General features: G+C 33.6%; 1 protein-coding gene across 3 annotated transcripts in view; it reads right to left on the bottom strand.

Annotated features, from left to right (window-relative positions):
* The window catches only part of LOC145692970 (intraflagellar transport protein 81 homolog), a 65916-nt gene that overhangs the window by 53269 nt on the left and 630 nt on the right, over positions 1 to 12017 (bottom strand). For all 3 annotated transcript variants that reach the window (XM_081768572.1, XM_081768571.1, XM_081768573.1), the window contains exons 2-3: positions 5109 to 5234; positions 3612 to 3745 (exon numbers count right to left, since the gene is read on the bottom strand). In XM_081768572.1, coding sequence (XP_081624698.1) covers positions 3612 to 3745; positions 5109 to 5216 — 242 coding nt within the window. In that variant the 5' untranslated portion in view covers positions 5217 to 5234. The remainder of the gene's footprint in view (positions 1 to 3611; positions 3746 to 5108; positions 5235 to 12017) is intronic.

Here is a 12017-nt window from a genome sequence, read left to right as displayed (position 1 = left end):
GGTATGTAATTTGATACATAATTGAAAGGAACATGAAAAATTAAACAATTTTCGTAGGAAAGTTTTTCGTGCGAGGTTTAATAGCCATCACTGAATTCTAATCACATAAAACTCTCAGTTAAATGGTGTACATTTCATAAACGATGCCCCACACGAAAAACTTTTCTCTATAAAAGTTGTTTGCTTTTTCCATTATCCTTTCAATGATATATCAAATTACAAACCTTATACTTTACAAATTTTTGGTGACTCCATAATAAGCCCTATTGGGCGAGCAGAGCACTCAGCCCCTTTTGAACACGTATACTACAATGCAAGAAACTACACGTGGTCTCAGGTTCGATCCCCGTGGATGCGCACTGAAATTTAAACGCATGGTGGTTTGGATTTTATGGTGGTTCGGATTCTTAAACTGTAGTACCACGATTCATATAGGCTCGGTGCTGAAAAGCTAAGCTAACTTCAATAAACAAACATGCGCCGAATTAACACCAGAAAAGCATGGAATTCAACCATAGAATTTTAAAAACAAAATTGAAAAAAAATAAATAAATAAAAATAAAAATCTGTTAGTTTTTATCTACCAATGAATAGATAACTATTGTACATTATTAGTACGACAATAATGTTGTCTCCATACATAAAACACATTTTAACATTTTGCCCCAAAGAAACTTAAGATAATCCAGAAAAATATAATAAACCCGATTAAAACCACATTGGCCCAGGTTGGTTGGATTTTAAAAGAGTGGATTTTCTCAAACTCTGGTTTGATCACAAGTACATATTACTTCGTAAATGCCAGAATTTACCTTTGCGTCTATGTAGTAACTGTTGTGCCCTGGCCTTTTCTTATGATTTTTCTGTTTCTGTTATGTTTTTGTACATGTTTGTAAATGTTAAGTGCATCTTGCTTCTATTTATCTAACGAATGTTTATTGTAACCATTTTGGAGAATTGAAGAGCCTTCTGCAATAACAAGGTAAGTGGAATTATCTCGATTCCTGGTAAAAGACAGAAAAAAAACACACCTTCCTTTTCCGTTGCCTCTAGTACGTATTCAAAACGTCATTTGTGAGGAAAACAGTATTCATCGGTATTAAGTCACCGTTTCCCGATGGGAATAACAGAGGACGCCATTGTTAGAGGTTAGTGAAGCAAGCACTGGTAGATGCGAGGAGGCGACGTGACGTGTGTATAACTTTATTATACAAGAATCGGTTGAAGTGGGAGCACTGGTACGGAGACATATTTGACGCTTTTGTTCCGAAATGGACAAAATTGAATCAGTCGAAGAATGACAGAAGCGGAAGGGACGAAAAAGGAAGGAAAATCATGAACTTCCCCTGGCAAACAAATGTAGTAAAATCAATGCAAAATGCAGTGTTTTGTTTGTTTTCTCGATATTAATGTGGAAATTAAAACAGTGTTGTCAAAAATCTGGGTGTGGGCAAATTCGGATTTTGAAAACTTCGAATTCTGGATATCCGGATTCGGATTTAATCCGAATTTCAGATGTCGAATTTGAAAATCCAAATCCCGATTTGTAATCCTGATTTCAAATCCAAATCTGGTTTTCAGATTTACTAGAAAATCGGGCAAGGGGGTGAAAGAGCCGCCACATGGATCTATGTCAGTTTCGGAAACGTATTGTGGTGTAGGAGGAAAAACATATTCCATGCAGGTACCACTACTGGACACCATTCCGTCATCCCTCAAGGAACAAGCCAAACCAGCAGTTAAGGATTCAAAGAAGAAGAATGTGGAAGCTCTGTTACGATTTGTTACTCTTGCTAAACAGCAGTTTTCAAGAGTGCATGGTGATGTTTTTGTATCTACGCTCCCGTATTCTTAATCTGTAAAGGACGTATCAGGTTTGGAGTTTCAAACAAGGCTCGGGACAGCCTAGTTTCCAGATTTTGTTAACTACAATGTTTTAATAGGTATATCCTCATGTATATTTTGTATCCCCGTGTGCTGCAATATATAAACGTTGACATACAAGTCGTTATGTGTTTCCACTGTCCTTTTTTCTTCCCGACACTACTTTAGGATATACAATAACAAGGTACATGCCCATTTTTCCAGTTCTGTTATTTATTATTCCGCATTTTCGATATTCGCCATTTTATAATCCAAAGCACAGACCAGGTGATACACCACTTTTCTCCATAGGCATACATATACAGATTTACTACTCTTTATTACCATGTTGCACGTTAAGTTTGTAAGGTTTGTAACTCAAAATCTCTATTTTTTCATTTACCTTGGTATTGCAAAAGGCTCTTCAATTTTATAGATGAAGTCTACTTGGCTGTCAACATTCTGGATTTTGATACTCATTTCTAAACACCGAAGAAGGAATTTATGAAGGTGTTTGAGTTTTTTTTTTTCTTTCTTTTTTAATTTACCAACATTTTATATATGTAGATTTTATTTCAACTTCTTTTTTCAAAAATATTCGTGTAAAATTTGTTGTCCTGTCTGCTAATGGTCTTATCCATAAAATTCATATTATTAATTTCAAGTTCTGTGGTAAAATTAACTTTAGGAAGGAAGTTGTTGAAAACTCTATAGAAGTAAATTAGGTATATCTTCTTGTATAACATACGAGAATCGTCTGCGAATCTCTAGCATCTTACAAACCTGAATTCTTCTTGTAAAATTTTACTTTCATGATGACTGATTGCAATATTGGTTAGAAAAGGTTAAATATGATTATAAAATTTATTTTCGAAAGTTTTTAGTTTAAAAGTTTCAAGTACGTATCAAGATAAATGGTCCACCATGTATATAATGAGGCGTTTAGAGTACTGAGGGCGAACCCAACAAGGCTTTTTTTTTTTTTTTCTTTTTCATGAAAATGCACTCTGAATGGCCAAGATAATTGTTCACTTAATTGGTAATGTATTTCCTAAGGAAAAGTCTATACATATAGGCACGAAAACTACTGCTCACATAGCAGTTTGATATTTACTACTCGAACACCTCAAATGGCGCCACGATGGCTCAGTGGTAGAACATTCACCTCTGGTATATGGGGTTCTTGGTTCGATCTCAACTCGCGCCAAGTGAGCTTTGTGGTGAACAAACACCATGTGCGTGGGTTTCGAGGTTCTCCCGTTTCCTTCCACTCTCTGCATTCCACCATTTCATTCATTCTCATCATCACCGTTTCCTTTAGCTTAGCCGGTATAATCGTGAGACATAAAACTTAAATATTTCATTTATTTCATTTCGAACACCTGAAACATAATTTTCTTCTATAATTAAAATTCGCTGAAACTAAATTGATCATTGTGATGTAGAAAATAAGTCACTAAAACACTAAAATCGCATTATTTCTTTTTTAATTCTTTTTTGACAAAGCGCTTTTCCAAATTTTATATTCTTGTCAAATCAATGAAAGTTTTCCCGTTGTACTAAAATTCTTGCCAGTTCAGTTCCGTTATAAAAAAAATAAAATAAAATAAAAATAATTAAAAAAAAAAGGAAATTTATTCTTTCTAAGTACCTGTGATTGTTTACGATAGAGGGAAGTAAATCTGCAGTAATATCTTGAGATATTTACTATATTATACTATTCCGTATATTAAGGTGTTACTACTTACGCTGTTTCTGGTGGAGGCTTATATTTCAATACTCGCAGCATTCCGAGTAATCTAACTGCTGTCTGTTCAGGCTCTTCTTCTCGAATATCCACTTTATTTCTCGGATCAATTTCAGCAAGAACATCTGTTAACACCTACAATGGAAGTCAATTTTTTTTAAAAAAAATACCTCAAGACTTAAAAATAGGAAGAAAGAAAAAGATACAGAAACACCCATATAAGCATTACTGGGTCCACATAATGATTAAAAAAAAAAAAAAAAACTCGATCTCCTCCAGCTTGAACAATATCCTTTAAACTCTATAGAAGTATATCATGAGTTTTCGATGTATCGACGTTTTGTATCATTGGATTACAGATAAAAACAAGACTCGTTGGACCATACTATATGTTCCCAGTTCGATACAGTTCAGTATCTAGTTCTTGAGCCCATGCGCCGTACCGAAAAAAGATCTTTTTTTGTGATACTTAACTCCGAATGTCCATTGTATGAAGTTCCTTTCGCAATAGATTGCGATCAAGGCGTGCACATCTCCCCAAGGGCTTAGGCGCAACCAAAGTTTACCATTCTTCCCTCCACACATAGAAATTTAACCCTTGACTAGTCGTGTGTAAAAAGTTACGTACTTAGTAGCGCACGGAATTTTTAATTTGAAACGTTCATAAATGACGTTTTTGCTTATCGGCTTACACAGCATACACATCGTACCTCAGTTCCATGTTGATGAACATATGCTTTCCAATATGTGAATGTTTCTTTATGTACACCGCACATAATTTTTTGGCACTTGACACAAGAAAATTTCATCTTCCTATTTTCTTTCCTCGTGCAGAAAGCGCAATATCCTGAATTTGGAACTGGATCAGTCAAAGTAGGTGTATCATCTGGTATTGTTGCATACCAGAATACCATGCCTGCATTTCGACTTTAGTACAAATAAATTTCAGTTCAAAATATATTTTCGTAAAAGAAATTAAAAAAAAAAAAAAACTTGTGGTGGTGTTTTTTTGCGATATGTCTTGTAGTCACCGATTCGCTTAATTGTTGTCGGCAAAACAATAAACTAAAACAAAGCCTAAAATTTCTAGGAGAAAAAAAAAAAGGTAACTTATTTAGTCGCGTGTGTAATTTTGCTCCGCAAAATGTACTACACAAAAATAAATAATAATAATAATAAAATAAAAAACTCAATAATGGCTTGAGCAACGATTGAAACATGTATTGTTGTATAATCATGAAACTTTAAAAGGCAGCTAGACGAAAGTTCAAAAGCATTCAATTCAAAAGTTCCGATTGAAAATAAGGAAAAATATGAAAGTGCGAAACAAAATTCCGCGGGCGACTAACTAAGGGTTTACATTCTGTCTCACAAATTTACAATTTTTCCCAAATTTACAATTAGTCAATTTGACTCTTCTTCTAGTCTAACGTAAGACAACTATATGTAAAGATCACTTTCATAAATTTAATATTACCTTCTATATTAAATACTGTACCTGTATCAGATTTTCAGAGCTTAGGGAATCAAATGAAATTAAATTGAACTTCTTCTTAAATGGGCTCTTACTGAGCTCATTTACAATAAATTTTAACTGATCACTCATTTTTCAGCCTGGTCTCTTCTGAAATAGAAATGAGAAAGCCAAATTGACATGCGTGAAAAAAAGACATATGATTAATTTTCAGCATTTTTTTTTTTTTTTTTCCTATTAGACCTGCTTTATGTAGAAGCAAATATAAGATTTCTCATACTAGATAATGCCGCAGTAAATATCATTAGAAATGCTTCAGTACTTATCATCAAGTTATTTTACAGTTTTGTTAACACTAGTCATCTTTGGGATCTCTAAGGCTACGAATCACACGCATTCACTCAAGGCTAAGGAAACGGATATGTCAAGAAAAGACAAATATATATATACCGTGAGCAACACAATGAATTTAAACGCTTCTCGCTTGCAAAAGCGAGCTTATATATATAAATCTTCTGGTATTTACTGCAAGCAGAATAGCATGCATAGATCAGTTAAAGATTCGTGCCACAGACGGGCAAATTATCTCCAAGACTCTAATCGTACTGTACCTCCTAGAAGAACGAATTCAATGGGAGCCTAGATGTAAAGATTTACTTTCGGTGGAATCAAATTCTTACGGAATAGACAACCTAGAAGCAAAAGTACTTACAGGAAACCTCTCTTCCTCAAAGATATCAAATCTCTCGCTTCCCGACTGGAAATGTCTGAATTCTCCAATTGCGAGTTCAAATAGAATTATACACAGGTTTAATACATGTTATTATTGTCAAAATTCTTATTGTACGGTGATAAGTACTGAACTGACGACACAACTAATGATGATATTACTAAGTCTGTCTTGTTCTGATCTGTCATCAGAAGCAGAATTGTATTAAGCTCTTACTTGTTAGAGTAAAGAACAGTATGATCAACTTTAGCATTCACATTAAAAAAATAAATAAATAAATAAAAAATAAAAAAACTTTTTACTCCATTTCTTAACTTTAATGTTGAATAGGTCATATATATATATGGCCTATTCAACATTGAAGTTAAGAAATGCAGTAAAAAGTAATATATATGCACATCTGTTGTTTTTTTCCTTTGTTGTACCTTTTTTTTTTATCTTCCTGAAATAGAGAAACTGTCAGTTAATAATCGACAACATGAAAAGGACCAAACAAATGAATTTATTATTATATAGGTAATAAATTTATAGGGCATTTCGACACAAATGTCAACCTGTTGCGGAAAAAATGAAACTGTTGCCATGCACATGTGCACATCTGAAAGCTAATTTAACATAGAGTCCAGACCAAAACAGATTAATTAAATACAATTTCTATTTCGCTGTCAAATAATATTAATTAAATAATAGATTATCCAAGTAATTAAAACAGTCAAATTGTATATTAAGTTATAAACTGATATACAGAGGAATCGACGGCAAGATTTTGACGAAAATGTATTTCACTGATGCTCCGTGATCAGTGTTTCATCAAATCAAGTAGTAAAATGAATATTTCGTGTGTAAGTATACTTATCTTCAAAATTAAATAAGTACTATTTACATTTGTATCAGTCCGGAACGTTTTCCACTTTTAATTTTTGTAGCTTGCTTGTATGTTCATGAATTTAAAAAATATTTTATATTTTCTGTCTTCTTTAAACAGCCTTTCAAATGAGCCATAAGACCTTACTGTAGCTTCTCCATAATCGAGTAAACTGTGCTCCGGACTGACATTAAACTGTGTCCCGGACTGAGCAAGTATGTGTTTCGGACTGGCAGATGTTTTCCTTTTCCTGTCTGGACTTGTTTTGGCTCTCCAATTTCATCAGAAATTCTGCCGGGTAAACATCTAGCTTTTGTGTACTTCAGATCTTCTTATTTATATTTTGGCAATTTACATTACACAAGCATTTTAGAATTCAAGATCTGCTGGATGAACTGACTGGTGATGTTCCTGATATTTTGAGCCATACTTTCATAAAACATCAAGAAGCAACATAGTTTGCTGAAAATTTCACCTGTAAAGAGCACAGACTGAAATCCAGTCAGCTCACTGGGTTAGCAAACAAGTGTCAGTCTTTACAGCTATGTCGTGGTTCCTGAATGATTATGATCAGCGACAGCAAATGAATTTTGTTTTTGTTTCAGATTCTTTGAAACACGAAAAATATGCACTGCATGTTTAATTTAAAAAAAAAAAAAAAAGAAAATCTGCTCTTGAGAATCAGCGTGCATTCCGTGAAGGAGTGGCATCAACTTTGAAAATCTTCTCTCACGGTGTATCTAGCCAGTTTAAGCAGAAGTTAATGTTGGCAGGCATAACACGAATGGCAGAAACATTTGATTACAATTAAATTCTTGGAGCAGATAGCACAGTTTTCTTTGGCCAGAAAAAGTTGAAAATGTAGCTCGGCAGTTTGTGTTTTATGCTCCATTACAATTAACTGGTGCTGACCAATTGAAAGTGGAAGAATTACAAGATTATATATTTGTAGTCAATATCGTTCTACAGTGTAAGTTTTTTTTTTTTTTTTTTTTTTTTAAAGAAAAAAGCTTTTGTGGCCAATTTTGTAAGCTTAAATGCTTATTACCTTATGCACACATGTTTTATGTGCTGTTACATATCACTTTGTGCACAATACTAGTGGTCATTAGACTCGTACTCCCAATATCCAAGTTTTATTTCATAAGAGTCAGTCCGGAACATGGCTTATAAATCTAATATCTCTGTTATTATAAATTATTAAAAAAAAAAAAAAAAAAAAAAAAAAAAAAAAAAAAAAAAAACTGTAATACTACACATGTCTACTGTAATTGTGGTGTCTGAAACTACCTATCAGTACTTTCAGAGAATTAAAATGATAAGTTGTTACAGATTGAAATTAAGGTTGCAAAACTGTTAGTTCGGAACAGCAACTTCAATAATTAATTCCTCTTTAAGCACTATCATTGTAGAAATTATATCGTGGTCGAAATAAGGTCTTGAAATGCCTGATAGCTAAACAAAGGTACAGCATCCTGGAGCTTTTATTTCAGCGAAGATATTAACTGGAAGTGCAACATGTTTTCCGAACTGGCAATCCGAAACACCGGGCAATCCCCTATATATAAATATCAAATTGTGGGACTATCAGAACTTGAATATTGATATTTCGAATTAGGGAGAACTTGAATGTTGATATTTCGAATCGAACTTTCTTGCGGAGAAAGGTAGAGCTTGATAGCCCTGTTCAACTACATTTGATCTCTGGAATGATCGCTTCAGGGACACATCAGATTTAAAAAGTAAAAAAAGTTCTCTCCCTGAATGGAGTACAGAGGGTAAGGTGTAGAGCAGTAAAGCTGTACACAAGTACAAAACCAACACACATCAAGAGCAATCCACATAACTTTGTGTTTCGAAGTGAAGAGAATACACGAACGAAAGAATACAATACGAACAGTAAAGATAGTTTAGAAACGATTTTGTCTCAAAAAAATCAATGAATATTTTAAGAAGTTAGAATTCTTAAAATTGAAACTGTACTGATTATAAGTTAAAAATTGACGGTCCTCTTCTAAAAGCATTGGGTGAAGAAATTGGTAAGGATGACAATAGATCAAACTGAGTTTACTACAGCAAGGAACCAAAACCATGGGTCTCTCTATATCTTCGAGAAATCAAATCGTCATTTTTAGCAGCAGATAAAAGATTAATTCTCCATCTTACTATAGCAGTTCGGACAGCTTCAACATATTCACTAACTTTAACTTCTTGTAACTAAATTGGTTAGCTAATCTACCATGTTGAGAGAGAGAATTCCTACTACACTACACCGTTTGAATTCGATTAAGTCAGTGTTGCCAACTGCCACGGTTAAATAAAATTACTTGATCCGCAGGAAAAAGTTTTCATTTTTGACCTTGAAGTGTCGATTCCAGAAGCAAAACGAGATGTTACTGGATAGAGCTTGTCGATACTTCTTTGGCCCCAAAAATAGTTCAAAAGTACGGATTAATGTAACTCCTTTTAACCATTATAGTTATTAAGAAAGAAGGAAAAAAAATCCCATATGTTACTCCTATATTTATGGTGCTCTTCACCACACAGACACACACACAGAAAATTTAATTGTACCTAACAGAGTGATAGCATGTTGCCAGTGCAAATATTCAGAAAAGTTTGAAATAAATAAGTGAAACGATTTCAATTTTCGGACTACTATTTCGAAAGGTATCTTATTCTTTGAAATTACCTAAATCATACAAATTTAAAAATGATGCTAGTCAAGTTCAGGCACACCCAGGGTCTGCCCAAGTGGGCCCAGCCCGAAAAAAACACCTTAAAACCCAGCTGGGTTTTTGAGCTTTCTTGTAGTATATTAATGTTACAACTAAGGTGATCACATTGAAAGTGAATTTTATCAGCTTTTAGACTTTCCTTGGGCGAATTAGATGTTTTCACGTTAAGGTATACAACAATATTCAACATAACACCTTTATAAGGTTCTGAATGAATAAAAACAAAAAACAAAAAAACAAAAAGAAAACAAGAAAAAAAAACTCACCCTACCTTAGTTTGAGATAATTATAGAACAAATTAATTTAAAATTATGCTTATAGCCTATTTGAAGTAAAATATGCAAATTTATGTTTTAGAAAATACTTTCCGTGAATAGTGTGCTCACCGACTCGGCAACGGCGAGGTACGTTATCCCTCATACGTTTGACGGATTTAAGGCCATAGGTGCTAGTACTACCAGTAAATATGTAGTGCATTCGTAAAACTATTAATATTACTTTTGATTACCTTTGATGGTAACACAGGTATTCCTCAGTAAAATTTGGTTTTCCAACAACAACACTTTAATTCAGTTATTTGTTGATACTCTTCGAATAAGATTTTCTGTAGAATCAACACCAGCAATAACCTAAAAATTCTTGTCAAATTTAAGAAGCTTAATGCTCAGAGTTTCGAAAACTGCGTAACGCTTACTACTTCAAGTGCTGAATTCCGTACTAATAGAAGTTTCAATGCACAGTGAAGAAAGCTACATTTTCGGAAAGAAAGAAAAAAAAAATCGCGAAAGAAGTGCTCGGGAAATACCCGCAACTGAACGCACAAAGCATCGGAAATGAATACTTCAACAATAAAATTATTTATTTTACGCTGGAAGATATTTAATTCCATTTAAGATATTTTGAAACATTTACTTTTATAAAATATGAATTATATTTTCGTTAATTGTTTTAAATTAATTTTCTGGAAAGAACCGTCTTGCAACAAGTGCTCGGGAAATTCCCGTAGGATAACTGAACGCACAAAGTATCGGAAGTGAACCTTAACAATAAAACAATTTATTTTACGCTGGAAAATGTTTATGCCGTATAAGACATTTTGAAACATTTATTTTATAAAACATGAATTATATTTTTGCTTTAAATTAATATATTTGGTGAACGCCACTGAGGCTCGTGGGATGATTCGATCTACATTTGTTCGTTCATCTGTCTGTACCACACATACTACTGGGTACCACTTTCGGTCTTTTGAGTTTAAATTTTTAGGGTGCAAGCACGAGATACTAAATTTCCTGTATAGATTTTGGCAGCATACCAACGTAAAATTTCAAAATGGCTGCTATTTTTCCAAAATAGGTATCCACGCTACAAACCCCAATTTTTGATTTTTAAAGTTGAATTTTTTTCAGTAGGAGTACGACATACTAAATTAGCGGCGATGCAACGTAAAATTTCAAAATGGCGACCTTTAAAAAAAACAGCAGTGAATAGAAAATTGTTGCAGGTTGTGACAAAGATAATCTTAAAATATAAATCACATTTTACCACTTTTACCCCAAAGACTGAAATATTTCGAAAAAAAAAATTAAACCTGGAAAAACACATATTGGCCCAGTTAAGTTGGGCTTTTTTTTTTAAAAAAAAACGGTTTTTTCAAACCCTACGCACATTTTGCAAAATTTACAAATAAAATTCAACATTCTGCATGGAAAGACGTGTTTATAAGGAACATATTTCTGTAGGCGCCAGAATTAAATGGTAAGTTACAGAGCCGCTATACGACGATTGACATAAGTGACTGCATATGAAAAATTATTCCATTAGACACTGTTTTCCAACGAAGGAATACTTCTGAAAGTGTACAGAAGCTGAATTTTGTTTTTAGAAGTGCAGCGTTACTAGTGTAAAACTATTACACTGGAACTCGTATCACTACCAACACTGACTAGCCTGCTCCCTTCGGACGAACCTTTGCGCAGAGCCATCAGCCACTGGCTGATTTTTTTTTTTTTTTTTTTTTGCACTAGTTTTTTATGGTAAATGTAAGGAGGCTGTACTTATACAAAAATGTGGAAGAATTTTAGTTCTTTAATAATTCCTTCTAGTGGCCGCCTTAATTTTATCTGTGCTAAGTCGGTTATTGTCATCTTCCGAAACGCAATTCTTTTGTAGGACAATAAGAAGCAACTTAGTGAAACAATTTATCAACAATTATCTCAAGTGGTGTGCATAAAGTTGATCTGCACGCTAAAAACAATTTCAGCCGCAGAGTAGGTTTAGGATTTTAAGGCTTAAGCTAGTTTATGTTGGATTTCATATCTCTTGACCTACTCTCCGGTTTAACCCATAATTTCTGAAATGCAAACACAATATTTAATCAATAGTCAGATTTTGTAGAAGTTTCGGCATAATTTTGGAATTAGGGGGGCCAGAACTTTTTGCTTCAAATTCGTAGTTTCTTGCTATATTTTCTATTTTTGATAGTTCAGGTTAGGTTAGGTTAGCATTTTTTGTTTTGGGAGACCAGAATTCTTTGCTTAAAATTCGTACTTTCTCCTCGTATTTTCTGCGTTTTGATGGTTTAAGCTAGGTTAGTTTAG

The sequence above is a fragment of the Thermobia domestica genome, chromosome 8 (assembly GCF_964235325.1).
Source record: "Thermobia domestica chromosome 8, izTheDome1.hap1.1, whole genome shotgun sequence".
Lineage (NCBI taxonomy): Eukaryota > Metazoa > Arthropoda > Insecta > Zygentoma > Lepismatidae > Thermobia > Thermobia domestica.
Note: the sequence above shows the minus strand (reverse complement) of the source record. Positions and strands in the feature narration are given on the sequence as shown.